Source organism: Antennarius striatus, chromosome 8 (assembly GCF_040054535.1).
Source record: "Antennarius striatus isolate MH-2024 chromosome 8, ASM4005453v1, whole genome shotgun sequence".
NCBI lineage: Eukaryota > Metazoa > Chordata > Actinopteri > Lophiiformes > Antennariidae > Antennarius > Antennarius striatus.
Genome location: NC_090783.1, coordinates 10402980 through 10427277, shown reverse-complemented (window position 1 = coordinate 10427277; position 24298 = coordinate 10402980). Strand labels below are relative to the sequence as shown.

At 46.8% G+C, this 24298-nt stretch overlaps 1 protein-coding gene across 5 annotated transcripts; it reads right to left on the bottom strand.

Annotated features, from left to right (window-relative positions):
• Window positions 1-385: 385 nt before the first annotated feature.
• Window positions 386-5925, bottom strand: LOC137600444 (uncharacterized). 5 transcript variants are annotated; one of them, XM_068322079.1, is made up of 5 exons: window positions 3330-4408; window positions 2809-3230; window positions 2085-2600; window positions 1534-1677; window positions 386-523 (listed from the first exon to the last, which is right to left on the bottom strand). In XM_068322079.1, the coding sequence occupies exons 1-3, from the start codon at window positions 4393-4395 to the stop codon at window positions 2286-2288; spliced, it is 1803 nt and encodes a 600-aa protein (XP_068178180.1). In that variant the 5' UTR covers window positions 4396-4408; the 3' UTR covers window positions 386-523; window positions 1534-1677; window positions 2085-2285. The 5 variants fall into 5 exon arrangements, 4 of the variants coding, with proteins under 4 accessions (XP_068178180.1, XP_068178179.1, XP_068178181.1 ...); XR_011036937.1 differs by lacking the exons at window positions 386-523; window positions 1534-1677 and adding exons at window positions 5191-5265; window positions 5366-5613 and having other exon boundaries at window positions 1735-2600; window positions 3330-3548; XM_068322080.1 differs by lacking the exons at window positions 386-523; window positions 1534-1677 and adding exons at window positions 5191-5265; window positions 5695-5925 and having other exon boundaries at window positions 1735-2600; window positions 3330-3548.
• Window positions 5926-24298: the final 18373 nt, after the last annotated feature.

The following is a 24298-nucleotide window of genomic DNA, read 5'->3' as shown; positions in this document are numbered from 1 at the left end:
ACATTTGTCAGGAGAGGATGCAGCAGTGACAGCCAAAAGACTAAAAACAAGGAAATACAGCATGTTTTTTTTTTTTTTTTTAGACTGAAGATAACGGTTGTTGCTTGTAGAGAGGGAGGTCTTGCACCTTTTCCTCTGGGTTGACCCCTCTGGATACTGGCTCGTCCGGACGCTGGTTGAGAGCGATGCTCGGGAACGCTGCACCGTGACCGCTGGGGTCTCTTCAAAAGCTTAGGTCAGTTACTGAACGTAATTGCCTGCTCTCGGGTTGCTTTGTGACTTTACGCCACGTTGAACAACCACTCACTCGATGTCCTCAGTTGGAGCCGTTGCTCGATGTCCTCAGTTGGGGCGGATGCCCTAGTGGTCGTCACCACTATTAGCAGCTTTTGGAGAGGGGAGAGCGACTCCCGTTGGGGTCTTTGCAGGCCTGGTGGACGTCAGATGAAACCACGTGTCCCCTCTTCCTAGAAGCCGAACTGCGGTTCCGGTTCTCTCAATGACTTGATGGGGACCTGTCCACCTAGGTTCAGACCATTTTCGTTTGATTACTCTCAGCCACACCCATTCACACACATTCACACTTTTTGGTGGTTTCTCCTGTGGTTCTGTGAGATGGGAAAAATTGACTGTTAGTTCGCGGAGGCCTTTTGGGCCTTGGAATCCGGGAACTGGTTCCAATGGAGCTGTGGGAGCTGGAAAAGGTCTGTTAGTGTGTGCCTCAAATGGGGTCCAACCTGTGGATGAATTCAATGACATTCTGACATTCAACAGAGCCACAGGGAGGGCCTGTAGCCAATTCATCTTTGACGAGGCCATGGATTTTGACAATTTTTCTTTGATGTTGCGATTCATTCGTTCGACCTTTCCCTGTGACTGAGGGTGATACACAGCGCCAAAAGTGTGTCTCAATCCCAACATACTTTCCACCTGTTGTAGATGTTTGTTTTTGAAATGAGTTCCATTGTCTGACCTGATTTTTCTCGGAAAACCATGAGTTGGAATGTAATGGTTAACCAAATGTTTCACTACAGAAGCTGCTGTCTCTGCTCTGCATGGATAAGCCTCAGGCCATCCTGAAAAAGAGTCAACAATCACTAACAGGTATCGATACCCATTAACCGATTGGATCATGTCGGTAAAATCCATTGAAATTACCTGACCAGGTGCTGTCACTTCCTGGTCCTGCACCCCTGGAGGTGGTTTAGTTGTTGGCAGGCAATTATGCCTATTGCAAACACTGCAGTCCTGCAGTTCACTTTTCACAATTGTTCTCATGAACGGATGCCACCAGCCACAGAGACGTCTCAGTGTTTCGTCCGTGCCTACGTGGCATGGTCCATGGGCTTCTTGAATCAAAACTTTCAATTGTTTTTGAGGCGGCACAGGTTTACCTTCTTTGTTCCAGATTCCTTCATCATTCTTTTCACCCCCTTTTGCCTTCCACAAACTCCTTTCTTCTGGGCTAGCTTTCACCTGCCACTCTCGGATCACATCATTCGTTATTTTGCAATCAATTTCTTTGTCACTCACCGAGAGTTGGAGTGCTGGCTGATAACCTGCCACCTTTTTAGCAGCTGCATCTGCTGCGGCGTTTCCATTTGCAATCAGGTCATTTTTTCTGGAATGACCTGGACACTTGATAACAGCAACAGCTTTTGGCAACATCAGCATTTCCTGGAGATGCATTACCTCTTTCAGGTGTTTAATTGGACTTCCTGTTGCTTTCTGATAATTGTTCCGTTGCCATTCACTTAATGCAGTATGTACAACCAAATGAGCATAAGCAGAATCAGTGTAGATATTTACAGTTTGGTCTTTTGCGAGTCCTAGAGCTTCTGCGACTGCTAGGATTTCAGCTCTCTGTGCTGACTGTGGTCCGTCCAGTCTGACTTCCTTAACTGTCTCAAAATCGTCGTTTTGATGTTGAACTATGGCAAAACCTGATTGCAGGCCATCCATGCCTTTAAAACAACATCCGTCGGTGAACAACGTCATGTCGGGGTTAGTCAATGGCTGTTCGTACAAGTCATCTCTGAGTTTTGTGTCGTCTTGGACTTTTTCTGTACAAAAGTGTGGGGTACCTTCAATCAGACCATCAGCCATATTGATCCCTTCATGGATGAAGATGATGTGTGGTTGAGTGATGACCGATTCAATCTTGCGTTGGCGTCCTCCAGTCATGGTGAAGAATTGGCTTGTGATGTATTGGACAGTGCTGTGTCCAGTTCTGATGGTCAGTGGATGATGAAGTACCACGTGGGCAGTTTTCTGGACCAACCTAGCTAGTGCTGAGGCAAAAGATGAACAGGGCGTTTGGCGTTTTTCATAATTGTCCAATGGTGTTGAGACATACATACAGACGTTTCGTTCTCCTCTATCCCCCTTTTGAAAAAGCACAGCAGAAACACTGCTTGCTTTTTCAGCCACATCGAGGAAAAACATCTTATTGTAGTCAGGAATGGAAAGAGATGTAGCAGAGGCCAAACATGCCTTAAGGTGAGAAAAGGCAGCATCAGCGTCCGGAGTCCAGGCCAAAGCGGCTGAAAGGTTCCGCATGCCGACTTCCTTGACCATAGCACGGAGAGGATGCGTGCACTCTGAGAAGTCAACAACATGATGGCGAGAGTAGTTACACAACCCCAGAAAAGCTAGCATTTGCTTCATGGTAGATGGACGAGCAGAGTGTAAAATGTCTTCTCTGTGCGAGGAGGAGAGGCCTGTGCCCATCCGGGATACACAGCGACCAAGGAAAGAGACTTGAGTTCTGGCAACTTGAATTTTGGATTTAGAAACTTTAAGGCCTACTTCATGGAGACGAAGGAGCAGAGAGTGAGTCGTGTCCAGACAGGATTGCTCTGATGGAGCCGCAACCAGGAGGTCATCGACGTACTGGACGAGGAGCACACCGGGCGGAAGAGACAAAGGTTTCAGAAGCTCACGAAGATGGACGTTGAAGAGACCAGGAGAAAGGAGGAACCCCATGGGCAGACAGTTGTAGGAGTATCTCCTTCCATCCCAGGTGAAGGCCAGATAAGGTTTCATGGATGGATGAAGAGGAATACTGAAAAAAGCATTAGCCAAGTCGATGACAGTGAAGTGAGTGTGAGAGGGCGACAACAGTGAGAGTGCAGCATGAGGGTTCGGGACCGGAAGGGTGGGAGTGGTGACTGCAGCATTTATAGCTCTCAAATCATGGACCATCCTCCATTTGCCTGTACCTTTCTTTTCTACAGGGAGAATGGGTGTATTAAAAGGAGAGCTTTCAATTAGAGCAAGCACACCAGCTTCAAGCAACCCGTTTATGGTCTCAGTTACACCGGCCTTACCCTTCGCAGGAACCGGATATTGAGGAACCCAAATGGGACCCGGTTTCATTTGAAACGTGACTGGCGTGACGTCACAACGACCGACATCCGTAGGACCCTGGGTCCAGAGGGAGTCGGGAAGAGAGTCAATCAGCGCAGGTGCCAAATCGCTGTCGGATGTTTCTCTGCCATGGTGCCTGTCCAGGACGCTGTGTTCTAGGACGGAAGGGATCACAAATTCTGGAGACAAAATGCGATATGAGTCAAGAGATGCAGAATAGTGCAAACCAGAGTAGAATGTCGGCTTCCAATCATCAGCATCGATGCAAGCTTTCACGAAGGGACCCAGATCTTTCTGTGTGTGTTTTGGGGAGACAGCCAAGGAGACATGAGGATAGCAAGGCGGCATCGAAGGATCTGGAGGATCATCCATACGATACCACTTCTGCTGTTCGGGCGTCAAGGATACGGCCCAAGCCACACCCTGAGGTCCTACGTAGAGATCTTGGAGAGAGAGATCCCACGGGAGTCCTTCCACCTCCTGGAAGGCTCCCAGGAAAATTGTGTCTTCCATCCTGTCATAATACAGAGTACAATGCAAAGCGTCAGAGACCAGATCATAGGGGCGTAGGTGACGGACCCAGGGCGACCACTTTGTCCAGAAAGTCTCAACAGGAGTCCACTGTCCAGCATCAGTGTCCATCACAACCCAAAAGATGTCAGCATACATGCACACCACAGCAACTTTGGCATGTACCGGAAACATGGTGTTGACGGGGTTGGTGGCAGACAGGCACAGTCGGGATGATCCATCCGGAAACATCAGTTGCAGGCCGTCGGCAGAACACTTTATCAAAGGACACAACTTGCACATTAAATCACGCCCTAAAAGATTGGCAGGGCTGGAGGGAGCCAGGATAAAGGAGTGAGTTAATAACTGGTTGTGTGCAGAAACCAAAATGGAGGAAGTCTTTGGCAGGGCAATTTCTTCACCCTTGAACCCAACTAAAGGAATTACGTCATTGGTGACATAGGCGCCAGGAGGAAGCCGTTGGATGGTGGAATAACGGGCACCAGTATCAACCATAAAAGGAGTTGACACTCCTACCGTAATGGTGATCATAGGCTCCTGCATGCCTATGTCCGTGGGTTCAGGGCATCTTCATTGTGAGAACTGTTCACCAGGGGGCAGACGCTGGCGATTCGGGACGGGCGAACCTTGGTTGGAGTCCACTGGGCGGCGCTGTTGGTACTGCTGCCGATCTAGAGACTGCCACCGTCCCATGTCTCTGCCACGTCCACGAGGGCGTTGGAATCCACGACCACGCCCCCTAGGTGGGGGCCTCTCGGGGCAATCTTTGACCCAATGACCTTCTCTGCCACAGCGGAAACATACGTAACGTTGAGTGTCAGCCCCACCCCAAGATCGTGGCCCCGACTGATACATCATTCTATCTGCATCATCAGGTGGAAGAGCAGAGGCAGGAGAGGAAACAGAGTCCTCTTTCTTCTTGATGTCCTGGATCTGCATGACGGTCAATTGAGAAACAGCAGTTTGATGTTTTTCTACCTTAGTATCTTTTTCTTTGGCATGTCTCCTCAGAAAGTGTCTCAGGCAGGAACACCACCGGTCATCCGTCATTTCAGCCAGATCTGGTATGTTTTCCATGGCGGTAACCACTGTTTTGGGAATCCCCTTCAAAATGGAAGCTCGAAAGACTGAGTCATGGAAAGGCGAGGTATTATGTAGAAAACCTGTTTTAATGTGATATTCAGTTTTGGCCCGATCAACGTAAGTAGTCGCGTCCTCTCCAACTTTTGGAGTGAACACCATGTCATGGACAGCACACAGAGGCAAAGGGAAATGTGCGTTAAGACCTACGTCAATGCGGTCCAAATTTTCGTGGTCTAGAGGTTCATCTTTAGCCATACGACCCACCCCTGTTTCCTCTAGAACCTGTGGTAAGATAGACAAAGGACATACTTTAGTTAAAATCATTTGCATGTCACCACCACACAAGTCGTGGCCCATAGCCTGACGCTGCACGGATGCAAACCAATTGCGTCCCCCCGATGAAATAGGTGGCAATGTCTGAAGCATGGCATTGAGATCTGCTGCAGGGAAAGGGCGGTAGACGGCAACACGCCGTCCGGAGTTGGGGTCCACTGTATCCATCAATGGAGCTTGTACAGCGGCTCTGGATCGAGTCACAGGTCCCTCTGAGGTGGGCTGACAGGGAGGCGGGGTTGGAGGCCGGGGAGGGAGAGAAGGGAGGGGAAGAGCGGAGACGGGAGGTTCCACTCGGGAAGAGAGGCGACAGAGCTGTTCCTGAAGTGCAGCCACCTGTTTCTGTAAAGTGGAATGTTGTTCGTTGTCAAATGATACCTCATGATGTTTGAGTGACGTCTTGAAGTGTTCCTCTGCTTCTTGTTCTGCTTGTAGGACCCTCTGACGGAGTTCGTCTCTGACGCTGCGGGAGGCATTCCCTCTGCGCAGCAGCTCCGTCTTGAACTCACTCAGGGCAAGCCTCAGGTCCGGATAAGTTTTACTGGTCCTGAGGATTTCTTCAAACTCATCTTTAAGCTGTTTGTTAGCTCGTTCACAGGGCGCGGCCATGATTCTGACATGTTCCGGTACCACTTTACCTTCAGTCGCGGGTGTGGGCGCGGATGGGGCGGTCTGATCCATGTGCAGTTTCCCGCTGGTGATGTTCCAGACTGGTGCCTGGAAGTATAGTGACGGCGGGTCTGGTTTGGTCTGAGTCAGAGTCAGAGTCTGTTGTAATTCTGCATAAGGATTACTGGCAAACGGGTTAGTTTTGGAAAAAACAGATGCAAAATTCTCCCCCAGATAAGGAGGCGGGTCAGGATTATTCCAAGCACACTTTTCTTTGACCTCTTGTCTACTTACTCTGACTGATCCTCCCATTGACAGCAATCGTACATGTGACTTAACTTTTTCCACCTTTACATATGACTCTCGTGCCCGCCTTCCTGGAATACTGATTCTATTTGTTGCAGAGACAGTTGTGGCCAGTACATTTAACTTTTTAATGCATGCTTTCTCAACCTCTTTCATCAGTAAGACGAATGATTTTTTGGATGTTAGCGGTGGTAACCATCCTTTTTTACAGCAATCTTCAAACCAATCTTTCATTTCAGACTCCGTCTTACTGCGGATCTTTGTGGGCAGTCCCTCGGATGCCACTAAAATAGCAATTTTTGCTTGATTTTCTAATGGTGCACCATCTGGGTCGTCTGGAATTAAGTTCCAGTTGAACCAGTCTGTTTCCCGATCGAATTCACCTTCCATTGTAAATTCTATTAGGCCTTTTCCCAATTTAGTTAAGAAAATTCGGCGTCGTTTCCTCCGAGAACCTCAACACGGAACTCAGTATCACTCGACCCACGATCCCGGATCGTTTCACTAATATTCCCAGACGGGCGTCCCAGACGCAAAATCTCTAGCGCGCAGGATGTCCCAGACAATCCTCTCAGTCTACTCAGTTATGGAAGAATTTACCAGACGTTTTTAGCCAATAGTTTGCTTTAACCTCTACAGCCTAATGTCATCAGCTGGGGCAACCCCACAAACTCTTTGAGCGACCGCAGTATTAAAACAACTAGGTTTGAACGTCTGTAAACCTAGTTGAGTGTTCTTACTGTAAGAATAATTTAGGTGTAAGAACCACCAGACGCTGACACAAAGTATAATTAAAAGACCGATCAATCCAAACAGCGTCCGGTTTGACATTCACAAAAAGACGTCTATTAAATCAAATCACTGGTGTTCGAGTCAATGATTCTAGAACGTTTTCCAAATAGGGAAAGACAGATTTTAACCTTATACTGACAGGCAGAGACAAGGCCCTAAGAGGCAAAGTTCCTCTTACCTTACAAGTCGGGGTACCCTTTGGAGTTGTCTCTGTCCGGCAGGAGTCCAGCCAAGATCACGTCGGGGTCACCAAATGTTGAAGTGGAGCCAAATAATATGGTCCTAAAGACCCTTGGTCCTCCAGCTTCGTGTTCGTTTTCTCTTGGTTGTGGACAATTTCTGAACAGAGTTAAATAAACAAAACACTCAGTGAAATGTCGACGCTTCAAAGTTTATTTTTCAATTGCAAAGAGAATATTCTCGGCACTTTGTCTCATGGGAGATTACTTCCTGCAGAGTGCGAGGATGCACTTGCAGCACATGGATTTTATGCACATCAGAAGGCGGGGTTCACCTGGTATCACAACAGCTGCAAGATAGCAGGCAAGACAGTGGGTTACATTCAGGTGATGTCATGATGCGCCAATTATCTGAGAAGAAAGAGGAAGACGGCCTTGCAGACGGCCTGGCAAGAGGTGATAAGCAGACAGGTCATGAAAACTATCGTAGCTATACGCCAATTATCTAAGAAGATATACGCCAATTATCAGAGAAGAAAGAGGAAGACGGCCTTGCAAGAGTTTCTGCTCGACTAGCTGTGCAAGCAATTTAGCATAAGTCAGCAGTTCTAACTGTCACGTGATGTGACCTAAGATGAACTTTAAGCTCAGTAACTTTCCACAGCAAAATAACATAAAAAGATATAATTCCAACATAACATAAAAAGATATAATTCCAACATAACATAAAAAGATATAATTCCAACATAACATAAAAAGATATAATTCCAACAAGACATTCGTAAGTAGAGGTATCAATATACCTTAAATCAGCTGTGAATGGCCATATCGTTATTTAAATGAGGCCATTGTGAGCCTCATCAACGAAACCTGATCATTTGATCACTTTGCCATTTTAGGCCTCGTCCACACGATGATGGAACTTTTTGAAAACGCAACTTTTTTGTTGCGTTTACGTGTTCCGGATATCTGCGTGGACGCGTGGACGGAACGCAACCTTTTGACAACGCTGGCCAGATGGATTTTTTTTAAAATGCTGGGTCTGCGTTGTCGTGTGAACGGTGTATCCGCAACCTTTTTATCCGGGGGACGTGTCCCTGGGACCAAAACCGCTGTGACGTCATGCGTGTGACCCAAATCTACATGTACAACTGGAGGAAAAACCAGCTATTTTCTGATGTGTAATGGCACCACCTCCACACTTAAATAGCAGTGGCTCAGCGGTAGAGCAAACATCTTGAAGACAGGATCGCCCAGCCATCGGGGGTTCGAATCCCACCCCCGCCAGAACATCCATCGGAGTGTGAGCTGACGGTGGGAGGTATCGGCTCACCTCCCAGCCACTGCCGAGGCACCCTTGAGCGAGGCACCCTTGAGCAAGGCGCCGTCCCCCCTACAAGATGCTCATTGGGGCGCGACCCTCGTGCGCGACCCGTCACTCTGCCTCCCTTGTACCTTTGCATGTTCTCTCTGTCTACTAATTGCATGCCTACAGGCCTCTAGTGTGTGCTGTGTTCAGGGGCCTGTAACCCCGTGTGTAATTAACACATACTGTATATGTATATGTGAGTGTGAAGTGTAAAAAGAATTTCCCCAAGAGGGACAAATAAAGTACTGATTATTATTGTTACTATTATTATTATTAAATATTTGTTCGTCTGTTTATTTATGTGTCATAAAGTTTATATATGTATTTATTTATTCATTCATTCGCGTTCCTAGCCAAAGACGCCGACGCCAGTTCTGGGTCAGACCGGGGGGGCGCTGCCTGCTGGTGGGAGAACTCAGTGATGGAGGTTCTCCTTCAGGAGAACCTCCACGTCCCGGGAGAATCTCCACGTCCCCAGGAGATTCCGCAAGTCCCGGTCCTCTCTCCTGTCGCTCTTGGAGTTGTTCTGCTCATACATGTGTTGATAAACGCACTGATGCATTTACATGTGGAGGGAGATTTTTTGAAAACGCTATCGTGTGGACGTGAATCGTTTTTGATGCGTTTTCAAAAAGTTGCGTTTTCAAAAAATTCCGGCATCATGTGGGCGGGGCATCAGAGAGAAGTCAACAGGCATGGGTTTTTTTCTTAGCTGCTGAGATTTACTTATGAAAGTACTACAAAATTGTATAAAAACAGTCAAATTACAAAGTGGCGTATTTGCCACTCTGTCTGGCAAAATAGGCCATATTAAAAAACCTGACAAAAACTGGTTAAATTCCTTATGAGTGGACCACTCGGTTTGAACAGGGCAGATTATTTCCTGATCTGAAGTTCGAAGCAGATATTTAAGCTCCGACCTTCGTCTTCGTCTATTAATTAAATATTGTTTCAATCGATCGGTAGTCCAGTAGAAGTTGAGGTGCAGCTATTTGCTGCTGCACTGTGTGTCCTAAACAATTTTAAACCATTTTTTAATGTCAGGCTGCTAATTTACTGGGAAATGCGACGATGTTTTACTCCTAGAACTGACTTTAACGTCGATGTCTCACAGCCGTGAATCTCACAGCACGTCGCTGCAGACAGAATACACAAGCCTAAACTGTGCCGCTCCGCCCCCCACAGGTATCAACTACATTTGCAAATCAATTGCAGCACACCTGACACCTTTGTCTAGCAGTGACTCTCGAAATTTCAGAAAAGGCTGGAAGTTCAGTTTTGAGGATCTTTCCTTCACCTTTTAGTCCAGTTTCTCCGTGTGTTTCCACAGACTAATAGAATGGACCGTCACTAGATTCCAGATTACAGGACGATGGCATTTTTTAGACCGATTAAGTCTAAAGTTGGTTATTTCCGGCGCCACAGTGGGTGGGAAATACTGAGATAAGTCAGTCAGTCAAACTTTATTAATAGAATTGTTGAAAATTCCCTATGTTTTGCTACGTTAGACAGCAGGTCTGACAGCAGAGATTTAGGCAACGCCCCTTGACTACCGTTGTTAGGGAGTGTCTTATGAGAGTGTTCTCTGGTGGCGTAGTACGGCCTGACTGCCGGTTTTTTTTCAGCGATCTTGTTTTTAACCAATATTAATATCAATCCATATATAAAGCGCTACGGATTATAAAGCGCACCACGGGATTATGGGAAAATCATAGACTTTTAGGTGTGCCTTATAGTACGGAAAATACTGTTTATATGTATATATTTATACGGTATATATATACTGTATATGTATGTGTGTGTGTGTGTGTGTGTGCATGTGCATGCATGTGCGCGTGTGTGCGTGTGTGTGTGTAAAAAAAATCAAATAAATAAATATATTAATCATTCCCGTAAGGAAACTTTTGTTTAACTCCAAATGCTTGCACACGTACAGTACACACACATACACACACACACACACACACACACACACACACACACACACACACACACACACACACACACACACGCACACTCTCCAGTTCGACATGCACACATATACTAGTATATACAGGCCCCTAAACACACAACACACTAGGGGCCTGTAGGCATGCAGTTAGTCTGTATACATAAAGGGAGGCAGAGTGAAGGGTCGCGTGAGGGATCATGCCCCGAATGAGCAGCTTGTGGGGGGGGGGGGTCGCCTTGCTCAAGGACGCCCCGGCAGTGACTTGGAGGTCAGCTGACACCTCCCACTGTCAGCTCACACTCCGGAGAATGTCTTGGCAGAAGTGGGAATGGAAGCAACGATAGCCGACTTCTACTCTACTGCTGAGCCACTGCCACCCCATCATTTGGACATGATGAAAGGGAAAATACAGTAAACACCTATAGTGAGGGGATGGGGGTTGGGGTATGGACAATGATTGTGCTTTTGTAACGTTGAGGTAAAGCCAGTGATTATGCTTGGGTCATATCATAGGTTTTTATTTAAAAACAACATTTGTTTCCACTGTGGCAGGTCTTAGATGATTTCTTTTTTTTTGGACAATATTTCCCCTGCTTTAGAAAACACCCGCCTTATATTGCTGTCAAAACTTGTGGCACTAACCGAACCACTACCTGAATCAGGCCATGTCCACACGTAACCGCATAAGTGCGTTGATCAACGTGTTTATAAGCATAACAACTCCAAGAACGGGACCGGAACACAGTTCCTCCTGAAGGACGACATCCATAACAGAGTTCTCCCACCACTAGGCAGAGCATCCTGGTCTGAACTGGCGTCGGCGAGGAACGTGAATGAATGAATAAATAAATAAAGAAACAGACGAACAGATATCCAACCGTCAAGCATGTTTATCAACACATATTCGACGTGGAGCTGTTATATGTCAGAAAATACCCGGTTTTAACTCCATCCATTCTGTGTGTACATGTAGAAACGTGTCACACATAGTAACAGCGGTTTTGTCGCAGGGAGGCGCCCCCCGGATTGAAAAAGTTTCGGTTACAGCGTCCATACGACAACGCATACCCGGCATTTTCAAAAAACTTCACTTTGGCCAGTGTTTTCGTCCCGGATATCTGCATTGTCGTGTGGACGAAAGGCGTAACAGCAACAAAAAGCCTCGCTGCCCGATGCGTTAAGCCATATTGTTCACGATTCCTTCTGGTTAATGCACCATGATTGGTTGGGCGCTTGATTGACCGGTATTGGGTGGAGATAAAACGTGAGAGTGTGAGGTTTTCAAGTGAGCTTATTCGAATATATAGGTGGGGAGATATACAACGCATTCTCACACATTCACGCATTTACGCTCGCAACGTCACCTCATCACGGATTTTTGGTAGGCAGTCATGTGATACCGTATGCACATTCTATTGGCTGACGGCATCCGGAAGTGCACTCGGTTCCGTCAGTCTTGGACTTATGTGAGACACAAAATTGATTTAAACAGTTGATAAGAGTGTGGGAATAGGTAATATAGATAGAAGGTGGTTCAATACTAATAAGGGGAATGTCATTCATTCATTCATTGTCATGTACCGCCACTGTATCCGCTGTAGCAGGTCACAGGGAGCTGGAGCCTATCCCAGCTGGCACAGGGCGTGAGGCGGGGGACACTCCGGGCACAGCGCCAGCGCACCGCAGAGCCACATACAAAGACATACAAACACACACACTATTACAGGCAATTTGGGACCGGCCAATCAACCTGAAGCACATGCTTTTGGAGGTGGGAGGGAGAACCCGGAGAAAACCCACGCGGACACAGGGAGAGCATGCAAACTCCAGAGCAGGACTCGAACCCGGACCTGCCATATTGTGAGGCGACAGCGCAAACCACTGCGCCACCGTGCCGCCCTATGGGAATGTCATAAACAATTAAATTAGCCTGGTATGCACAGCCATTGGGCCACCAGGGGGCCCCATGAGAACTGGCTCTGTAGCTGTAATAAAATGGGTATAATCTGAGCCGATTAGTGCAAGGGGCATGCATGGTCAACAGGTTGCAATGGAGAATCTCTAGAGGTGGTTATACTGTTCTTGTAGCTGTTTCACAGGATATGTGTTCTGACAGGCCAAGATTATCTGCAGTGAATGCATTACTGATTACATGTTGTTACGACCCAGCTAGAGGACTGGATAGATAACATAATAACAGATTCAAAAAGGGGGAACATAAAACATTTATTTGAAATTCTTGCAAATAAGTACAAAGGTTTAACTAGGGTTCTTGGTCAATGGGCGCATTTCAAAGATCAAAACTTCATAAACAAAAATACTCAAATTAAACATGAAACTACTAACCAGCTTTTAACCAAGGGTTGGACACAAATTCAATATACACGCAAGGTAGCAATAGGTCGGAGACAAAGGCGTGCTGCCACAGTCAGACAGGCGCCCTGACTAGCTGGCTTGCAGAGCTTTTTAAAGTGTCCATGCCAGGTGACGTGGCAGGGCTTGGGCCAGGCAGGAAGACAGCACACCAATCAGGAGATGGTCTGGTGACGAGGTGCAATCAGGAGTCCCAGAGCCACCACACCTGGCACTGACGGAGGGCGGAGCATCTGGGAGCAGAGCAGGGCAGGGCCAGCAGCTCAGAGGCAGGGCCGCAGAGGGAGACACAATACACAGAGATGAGCTACGGCCGTAACACCCCCCCCCCTTAAAAATGGAACCCCACTGGGTTACATATCAAATTAGCCCTCTAAACTCAAAGCATACTTACTATAAAAAAAATGTTCAGATCTCCCAAAATACAAACACCATACTTACTGTCTGGACAGAGCATCAGCCAACACATTCTCAGACCCCTTTTTATGTTTAATGTTCAGGTTGTAGTCCTGAACGACCAGTGCCCACCGCATGAGACGCTGGTTGTGATTATACATGCGGGATAGAAAGGTGAGAGGGTTATGATCTGTAAAAACTATAACTGGCAAAGAACTGGACCCGAGGTAAACTTCGAAGTGCTGTAGTGCCAACAACAAAGCTAGGGTTTCTTGCTCAATGGTGGAGTAGTTGACCTGGTTGAATTTTTCGTGAAAAGTACGAGATTGGGTGATCTACTCCATCCCCATCCTCCTGCAGCAGAACAGGACCGGCTCCCACCCCACTGGCATCAACCTCTAATTTAAAGGGTCGAGAGAGGTCAGGCGCAACGAGCACAGGAGAGTGGCACAGAAGTGATTTTACACTTTCTAAAGCAGTCTGACACTCTGGGGACCACACAAATTCAACTTTTGGACCAAGGAGGTTGGTTAGTGGTCGCACCACGGTAGAAAAATTTCGACAGAAGCCGCGGTAGTAACCAGCCATGCCCAGAAAGCGGCGCAGGGCTCTCCTGGTGGATGGCACAATGAACTCTGAGATGGCACAAATCTTAGCCTCTACAGGTCGCACCTGTCCCTGGCCTACCTGTCTCCCCAAGTAGGTGACAGTAGCCTTACCAAAGTCACATTTGGCTAAATTTATGGTGAAGGATGCGTTGGCGAGACGTGCGAACACCTGTTCCAAGGAGGTGTACACAATAAGATCGTCCAAATATGCACTACAATGTGATAAACTGGCCAGCACAGAGTTAATGAGACGCTGAAAGGTAGCCGGTGCGTTACACATACCGAAGGCCATGACGGTGTATTCCAAGAAATAGTCGGGGGTTACAAAAGCAGAAATCAAAGATGCGCGCTCGGTTAGCGGCACCTGCCAGTAGCCTTTGAGCAAATCTAATTTGCTCACAAACTTTGCTGAACCCACATTATCCACACAATCTTCCATCCTCGGTAACAGATAGGAGTCAGGGACAGTAACGGCGTTTACTTATTGGTAGTCCGTAATAAAACGATGTGAACCGTCAGGCTTAGTGTCCAGAAGACACGGAGAACTCCAGGGACTGGAGCTGTGGACGGCTAAACCATTTTCTAATAAATACTCAGCCTCTCTTTTCATTATTGCACGCTTAGCGGTGTTTACACGATAAGGGTGTTGTTTGATTGGCCAAGCATCACCAACGTCAATGTCATGCAGTGTGACAGTAGTCCAGGATGGAACGTCACTAAACAGACAAGAGTATCGTTTTGTTAACTCCGTTATGTCAACCTGTTGCTCAGGTGACAGGTGGGATAAGTGATCCGCCAATACCATTAACATTTCCGAATTGGACAGACGGGGGCTTTGATGGGTGGAGGCGCGCACAGCTACATCATCAGACTGGTCGGGTGACTCCGCCACTATAAGCGCGCAGCTGCGGGGAGTCACAGGTGGCAGCGCAGGCTTGGACAGTTTCTCGGTATTTTCAGGACTCTCTCCGGAGTAATACTGCTTCAGCATATTAATGTGACATACACGGGTTTTGCGTTTTCTCTCGGGTGTACAAATGACATAGTCCGTCTCACTGAGGCACTCACGGACTTTATACGGGCCACAAAACTTAGCCGAGAGCGCAGGGCCCGGGATGGGCAGTAACGCCAAAACTTTGTCACCGGGGTGAAACTGTCGTGGAACAGCAGAATGATCAAACTGACGCTTCATTTCAGTTTGAGAGGAGGATAAAGAGTCTTTTGCAAACGAGCGAGCATGGTGCAATCGCTCACGAAATTTACAAACGTAATCTAACACGTTACTCTGAGGAGAAGCGGCGGATGACAGAAATGTCTCCTGAAGAAATTTCAATGGCCCGCGGAGCGTGTGTCCAAAAACGAGCTCAGCGGGGCTGAATCTGAGGGATTCTTGTACAGCTTCACGAGCCGCAAACACAACAAAGGGGACTCCTTCATCCCAACAGTTTGCAGTCTATAAAAACAATAATTACGAAGCATCGACTTTAACGTCTGGTGCCAGCGTTCTAATGCGCCCTGAGATTAGGGGTGGTACGGGCTGGAGACTATATGCTGCACCTTTAGAGTGGTCAGCACCTGCTTGAAAAGGTTGGATTTAAAGTTGGTGCCCTGGTCTGTCTGAATAAGACGAGGAAGGCCGAATGTGGAAAAGAACCGTGTTAAGGCTTTGACTACGGATCTGGCTGTGATATTACGCAGCGGGATGGCCTCGGGGAAACGAGTGGCGGCACACATAACGGTCAGTAAAAACTGGTTTCCACTTTTTTGTTCTGGGTAAAGGTCCGACACAATCTACTATTATTCGTTTGAATGGTTCTCCTATGACGGGTATGGGGTGCAACGAAGCGGGAGGAATGGGTTGGTTTGGTTTTCCTGAAATTTGGCAAATGTGACAGGAGCGGCAGTATTTGGCAACATCAGATTTCAAACCAGGCCAAAAGAAATGTTTCATAATTTGTCGGTATGTTTTAGTCACACCCAAATGTCCATACCACTGACCGTCTTGTGCCACAGATAGCACATGTGAATGGTACACTGAAGGAACATCTGAAATATATCACTCCATTCTGCGTCGGAGGGGGAAGGGGACCATTTACGCATTAAAATTTCACCATCGAGTAAATAAGCCACCTTTTTACCCTTTGCTTTGTCAGCACTCACCACACCTGAGAAGCATTTCTGTAGCGTCGGGTCCGCCTTTTCCGCAGCACACAGGCGGTCATGAGACACCGGAAGAGACGAGCTGTCAGGAGAGGTAGGAGTGGCCTTTACGCACGGAGGCTCCGGGGCACATTCTGCCTCCGTCTCTGGCTCAGCCTCTCCTGAGAAGGCCGGCATCAGAAAACTGTCGGATAGAAACACATTATCACCTTTTCGAGCTTGTGCTCGAGTTAAAACACAAGATGGAGAGGCATCAGAAGAAGACCGAGGTTTATCTGTCTGTGCGCACTGAGGGATATCCAACACTTCTAACGTGGTGGTAACTTTACCACCAGCTATATCGTTACCCATTAAAAATGATATACCTTTAATAGGCAGCGCAGGACAGATAGCAACTGGGAAGAATCCTGTTCCTAGTTTTGAATGCATGTGGAGACAGGACAGGACGCGGAACATAACCCATCTCAATACCACGTAAAAAAGCACTGTAACCACAAGTAGACGTCTCAGAAAACAGCAACACATTAGCAAGGATAACAGATTGTGAACAAGCAGTGTCACGCAAAATACGCACTGGGCACTGGTCATCGGGTTCACCTGACAGAGAAACTAAACCGTCTGAAACAAACGGGTTAAAACAGGGATCGGGCGGCTCACCAGCGGAGTCTGTGCTGACGCTTGACTCGGCTCCAATTATACCGACACCTTTTGGCTGTGATGAGCTCAAAGACTTGTTCTTCAGGGCCAAGCAGTTGGCGATGAGATGTCCAGACCTATGGCAGTAAAAACACTCCCTGTTCTCTTTCTTAGGGCTACCAGAGGGGAGAGAGTTTTGCCGAGCAGGAGGCGAACGAGGCTTTTCCTCGGCACCAGAGGAAAAAACAGTTTTGTGCGTTAATACAAACTCATCCGCCAACACAGCGGCAGAGGACAAGCTAGACACTTATTGTTCATTTATATACACACCACAATGCGTTCTGGAAGACACTTTTTAAAATCCTCCATCAAAATTAGCTCTTTCAAAGAGCCAAAGTCGTTAGCCTTACTAGCAGTACACCATTTATCAAAAAGAGTATTTTTCTCCCTGGCAAACTCTACATGAGTCTGGGATGAGCCCTTTTTATGATTTCTGAATTTTTGTCTGTAGGCCTCATGTACCAGTTCATTTGCGCGAAGGATAGCAGCTTTAACAGAGTCATAAATTAAACTATCCTCAACCGGAAGAGCTGCGACAGCTTCCTGAGCTTGCCCCTAAATTTTGCATTGTAGTAAACGGGCCCACACATCAGGTGGCCACTGTAAAGCTTTAGCTATACGCTCGAATGCACCAAAATAGGAGTCTACTTCAGTCTCTCGAAATGTAGGAACCAAAACAATGTTCTTACCAATGTCAAAGGCCTCTGGCAGGGGAGTGGTAGAAGAGTGGGTTCTGGTCTCAGAACCAGCAGACACACTGGGCTTCTGAGTCAACCTCAGAGCCTCAATCTCCAGCTCACGCTTTCTCCATGTCCATTCTCTGTACCTCAAGTTGATACTGCAGCTCAGCCTGTCGAGTTTCCGCCTTCACCTGGGCTTCCATTTTCAGGCGAGCGATGCGCAGCTTCAAACGGGCTGCGTCCTTGGACCCGGAACTGCTGAGGGAAGGGGAATGGGAGCCCTCGTCTGAGGCTCCATCATCATCATCCCCACCCTTTGAAGAGTCACCCTTAGGTGGTAGACTACCAGCCTCTCCAACCTTGGGGACCTCTTCAACCTTGGCTGACACTGTCGGCATTGAAGCCTCAATCAGTCCCACTTCCACCAACTTACCCGTAACCAGAGCCCTGAGCTCCCTTTTCAAAATTGGTTTCGGCACCGAGAGACTGAAATGACTGGCTATTTTTAATAAATCATCTTTTCTACAAATATTTATTACCATTAGCGAGGGGGAAGCTAAGAAAGTGTCTAAATCACACTGTGACATGACAGCTGCACACAATCAACAATCTCAATTAAACACACGAGTGAGAGGTCAATTACCCAACAAGTGCAAGAGGTCAATTACCCAACAAGTTGCGAGGTCAATAAACCAACTAGTGCGAGAGGTCCCGTGTTCGATTCCCGGACGAGCCCCCACTTATGGTACGACCAAGGTAGAGGACTGGATAGATAACATAATAACAGATTCAAAAAGGGGGAACATAAAACATTAATTCGAAATTCTCGCAAATAAATACAAAGGTTTAACCAAGGTTCTCGGCCAATGGGCGCATTTCAAAGATCAAAAATTCATAAACAAAAAAATACTCAAATTAAATATGAAACTACTAACCAACTTTTAACCAAGGGTCGGACACAAATTCAATATACACGCAAGGTAGCAATAGGTCGGAGACAAAGGCGTGCTGCCACAGTCAGACAGGCGCCCTGACTAGCTGGCTTGCAGAGCTTTTTAAAGTGTCCCTGCCAGGTGATGTGGCAGGGCTTGGGCCAGGCAGGAAGACAGCACACCAATCATGGTCTGGTGACGAGGTGCAGTCAGGAGTCCCAGAGTCACCACACCTGGCACTGACGGAGGGCGGAGCATCTGGGAGCAGAGCAGGGCAGGGCCAGCAGCTCAGAGGCAGGGCCGCAGAGGGACACACAATACACAGAGATGAGCTATGGCCGTAACACATGTCTATGGGTTGGCTGGTTAATAGGAAAAATTTCAAAGGATACATATGCTCCATTTAATTGCACTATTTCTTGCCTTACTGTGCGTAGTGAGATGGTCTCGGGATGAGTTGTGAGATCCAACAACTGAACAGCTTAAAGAAGGAGAAAGGACCTGCCAGCAACATCATCAAGGACTACATGTGTCTTTAAGGTCTTCTCCCCATTGTGGAGACACACATTGACAACTTTCAACATGACTTTATGGGAACGATTGGGTTTGTCCATGTAAAGGAGCTCTGAGGGAGGGGACGTCAACATCACTATGTCTGATTCGGTTACATTGACGTCATAGAGAATAGTTAGGTGAATCTCCTTACAGATGTTACATTGCCTCATGGTGCATTTATCCATTTTGTGCGTCGTACCCACATTTAATGCATCTCTCCATTTCTTTGATCCATTTCTAGATGTCATTTTTAGAGAGTGTTTTGAATCCTGGATATAAACCAAGAAAATGAGCTTTAATATAACAGTAAGGACAGTAAGGCTTGGGCTTAACTTGTAACTTCTCTTGGTTGATATAGGTTTCCTTTGGTGAGGCATCCACTCCTGATGCTGACAAGTAGACAGAGGAGACAGGTCTAGAAGGCCAGTATTCATTTGCCGGTCGTGGTCTTTGCTGTCTATGGAGTTCAACAGCCCATTCTGCGATTTGTTTAGCTCTAGTCTTTGACTGCTGCCAGGTTGAAAGGTCAAGGAGCGAGTAAGTTTGGTTTTCTTGTCCAGAAATACTGCCACGGTTAATGCAATTCTCAACAAATTCATCTCTGTACTGCATGGGAAGTTTGCTAAGTAGTCTATCAACACGAGAGCCACATTTTAATTCAGAGGCATCAGGGCCTTCTAGGAAGAGCAACATTCCCACCAAAGCATTGATGGAAAGGGAGAAATCATCTCTACATTATTCATGCGGATAAAGGGGGAATCAATATTGTTCCAATTTCACTCTGGACAAGGAGCCTTGGATGACCATATTTCTCCTCAAGCAATGCAAGAGCTGTAGAATAGGGTTTGGCATCGTGCATGCTGGATCTGGCAAGTTTGTTAGCACCTGGGTGCTTTAGATGGTCCAAAGGACTATGGTATTTATACTGTTCACTGAGATATGTATGATTCCCAAGGAGGTTATCAAGAGCCATTTTCAGTAGTGCAACTCAATCTCTCGACGACTCTTGAATACAGGGAGTGAAGGTCTTGGATACCCACATACAGAGGTTATTAGTGGATCCATACTATTAAGGGGTTGAATAGATGAATAAAGTGATTGTGGCTGTTGAGTGGGCTGTCTAGGACCAGGCATGAACATGCCTCCTATCCCAGGCATGGGGATAGGAGCTTGGACAGTAACTTCAGGTGCAGTTACGTGGTGATCAAGAAGGGAAACTTGTGATACAGTTACAGTGGCATGGACTGGGCAGGCACACTGCGCATGGAGAATATTGCAGCATCTGCAGTTGCTTCAATGGGCAAATTGGGCATCTGGACATGGGCTAAATTTGGCTCCATTTGGTCGGTGCACAGGCAAAGTTTGGGGAGCTATTGGGAGGCCAGGTTGTGGGATTAGAGGCTGTAAAGTTGGGAGAATTTGACTGTCAGCATGCATAAGTCTTGAAGGAGCAGGGGTAAATATTCTGGACTGGGGCAGATCATACAAGGAAGAGATGGCAATATTAGGTGAAGGGGGAGAGCAGCAGCTGCATCAAATTCATCATCAGACAGGTTTCGTTGAAGGAAACTCGACACAAGCTGGGCTGATTCAAGCTCTAATTCTTTCTGGCGAATGCGTCTATTCATTTCTACCTGTCTGACAATTCTCTTCCTTTCCTTGTGTGTCTCTTCCTGCTTTTGCAGAACAGCTTTGGCCCTCTCATCAATCAGTCTGTATTGCTTGTCCAGTTCTTTTTCCTCCTGTTGTTGTCTTTTCAGCTCCTCCAGCTCACCTTTCTTCTTCTTTGCATCAAGTATGATGACTTAGGGCTCACTCGAACAGGTAGTAGTGTGACTGCTACCAGAATGCTTACTTATGTGAGATCTAGGGAGACTAAAGGTTGGTTTAGTATGAGTGCTCTTGGTATAAGAACTGCGGGAGGCTTGGGACCGTGTATAGCCTTTGCTGTGGCATAGAAACACAGCCTTTTCAGTCAAGCCCCTGGGTCACAAACATGTGGGTTCGGGATGACTTTATAATGTACTGATGGCAATAAGATTTGCTCCACTTTTTGAGAGGTTAGTAGTAGGGGCTCAGATGACAGGCCAGCTAGGCTCTGTTTGAGTGGGTACACATGGCTTAGGTGACGTTTGAGACCGTTGTGGGGTAGCTTCATCGTCTGCATAAAGCCGGGTTGAGTCTATTTCACCTTCGGGTTCATCCACGCACTTAGTAGAGACAGCTTAACGATCAGTGGGCTCAGGTTCAGGGGGCTCATCAGTAGTCCCAATATTGGCTGGTTGTTTGTCGGCCATTTTAGGTCACTGCGTGGTGCGTGGTTCAGCTGTCCGGCTCAAAGGACTAATTTTGTTGGGAATTAAGGTTCTAGCTGGCAGCCACATTGACCACGCAGGAAGCAAAGGTAGTGTTCCAGTCCTTTATTAGTGACAATCTTAATGAATGCCAGTGACGTATGCTAGTGGTTCTGTGAAGCAAGCAAACAATTAACATACTATGTCCAATAAACAATAGGTTCAAACATGAAATTACTAAAATGCATAATTACAAACCTGAAATGAGTTAAATGCATGATAAAATTAACATAAGTCAAACTTCAACTTAAATGCACAATAAATTGTAATCAATAAAGACAAATTTAAGTTACAATGAAATATAGTGATGTGACGCTGAGGATCGAGGCTCCGAAGCGTGTGCCGAGTAGGGGAGGGGCATTCCCGCAAAAAGTGCGTCGAGGCTGCTTCATCTAAGGGAGGAGCTGAAAAGGATGACATCCGAAGCATCGCCAGGCAGTGAGGCTTCGGGCGTGACGTTCTGTATCAATGTATCCATCACGGGAACCCCTCTACGCGGCTGATACCACTTGACTGATTCAGCTCGTGACACATGCATTAACACCAATGTAAAGCAATCACACTCCATTCAGAACGAGGTTGTTTGGTGGAGAGTTGTGGTTAGCTAGTGTGGAAACAGTTTGGAATTTGGATAGTCAGACATATTTTGGAGAGAGGTATAGATGGTGTGGAGAGAGTTGGTTTAGGAGAGAATCAGGAAATGGAACCTGCCACAGTCGAGAAAATGTTTTTAAATTTTTTAAATAAAATTTTACATATACTTATATATACTATATGTAAATATAAATATATACGTGTGTGTATATATACAGTATATAAATATATAAGTGTGTGCAGGAGGGCGTGGTTTCGAACCCCAGACATGGCGGACACTATTCAGTGAGGGTCCTTAGGCAAGACCATTAATGCTATACCAGCCTACCTCAATCATGAGTGAACACAATAATGACAGAGTCATACTGGCTCGGACGTCGCCCGGGTTAACAAGGTCCGCGTCAGTTGCTAGGGAACCAGGGCAATCTGATGAGAAATGGGTTACTGGAACAAGACACACATGGACAAGGGCGGAGAATACGGAGTTGTTGGAATGCTACTACAAGAGTAATCCCAGAGAGAGGGGATATATGGGGCGGATGTGAGACCAATGGATGCTTCGAAACCCACAATCAAGGCTAACAAAGAAACAGCTGTTAGCCCAGTGTTCAAACATCCGTAACCGAAAACTGCTGTCACAACTATAGATCGATGAAATACTACAACAATGCGACAGCAAGGGGGAGCCAGGTCAGCGGGGGGGGGACATCACCCCCCCACAATCCGAGATTGGGTACCAAGCCCCAAGAGACATAGACAGCCTCAATACAAGAGCTGCTGACCTGAGAAGGAAGATCGTGACCCAAATGGAAACCTGCAGCCTCCGACAAATACCGAAGCTAAGTTGTCAAGTACCTTCAGAAGATCTGCTAGAAGATGTGAATGCTGCAATAAGAACCATCCCCACAGGGAACATAACTGAGACCAACAAGCTGATCCACAGTACAGCAACAGTAATCCTCGAGATGCTGGGATATAAGATCAACACAGGACATAACAAACAATACCCTCCGGTTAGAGGCCACGATAAAGGCGACACGGAGAGAAGTCAGCCAGCTAGCTGAGCTACAGAAGGGGAACATGGTGAATAAAGGGGTACCCAGGAAATACAGCAAGCTCTCCATACCTGAAGCACTCAAAACTGCCAAACAGAGACTAACGGCTCTGGCTACCCGACTGAAGAGATACACCAAGGAGATAGAGACCAGGAGAATAAACACGACCTTCTCCACTCAACCAGCAGGGAAATAGCATCCGGTCAGACCCACCAAGAGCTGAGGTGGAGAAATACTGGAAGGGCATATGGGAAAGAGAAGCATCACACAACACCGATGCCTAGTGGACCTGAGGACTGACCACAGCTGCCTCCCAGAACAAGAACCAGTAACCATCTCAATGGCAGACATCCAAGAAAGAGTGTCAAAGATGAAGATTTGGTCAGCACCGGGCCCGGATATGATCCATACATACTGGCTAAAGAAGCTGACAGCACTCCATGAGCGTCTAGCAGCACAGATGAACCAGCTGCTAAGGGATGGGACGCACCCAGAATGGTTGACTGAAGGCAGGACAGTCCTGATCATGAAAGACCCACAGAAGGAATCTACCCCATCCAACTACCAGCCAATAAGCTGTCTCATTACAACAGTAGGCACATGGATCAATATATGAGCGGGGAACAGAAAGGAGTTGGTAGTAACACCAGGGGAGCCAAGCACCAGCTACTGGTGGACAGAGCAGTACACAGAGACTGTAAGAATAGGCAGACCAACTTGTGCACCACCTGGATAGATAGAGAGATAGATAGATAGATAGATAGATATACTTTATTTATCCCAAACTGGGAAATTTAGGTGTCACAGTAGCAGCAGAATTGTTACAGAAAATATACAGAAAATGTGCATTAAAGAAAAATAAGACAGTTAAAGGTAATAATAATAATAATAATAATAATAATATTAACAGAAAAGATATATTAACAATATTAACACTAATAATCGTAATACAGTAATACTAATAACAATACTAACAGCAGTACCCAAGCATGGTAGGCCTTTCATCATAGGTAAATAAATAAGTGTGGCACTCAGTGGTCATACACAGGACATAGTGAAGCCATACCAAAACATCAGACTGGTGGTGGGACTCTGTCTGATATTTCAGAGCTGTTGTACAGCGCAATGGCTTGTGGCAGGAATGACCTCCTGTACCTTTCTGTTCGACAGCGGAGCTGTAGTAGTCTCTTGGAGAACGAGCTCCGCTGTGTGTCCAGTCGGACAAACTGTGGCCTATCTGTCAGGTAGTCACTGATCCAGGAAATAGTGGAGGTGTCGACACCCATCCCCCGCAGCTTCTCACCCAGCAGCCTTGGCTGAATGGTGTTAAAAGCACTGGAGAAATCGAAGAAGGTGAGTCTCACAGTGCTTCC

Coding starts and splice junctions, on each gene's coding strand:
- LOC137600444 (XM_068322079.1), bottom strand. CDS start 4,395: ATGGTTGATACTGGTGCCCGTTATTCCACCATCCAACGGCTTCCTCCT. Junction 3,231..3,329: donor ATATCCGGTTCCTGCGAAGG/GTAAGGCCGGTG, acceptor TTCTCCCTGTAG/AAAAGAAAGGTACAGGCAAA. Junction 2,601..2,808: donor TGCTCCTTCGTCTCCATGAA/GTAGGCCTTAAA, acceptor TTGACTTCTCAG/AGTGCACGCATCCTCTCCGT.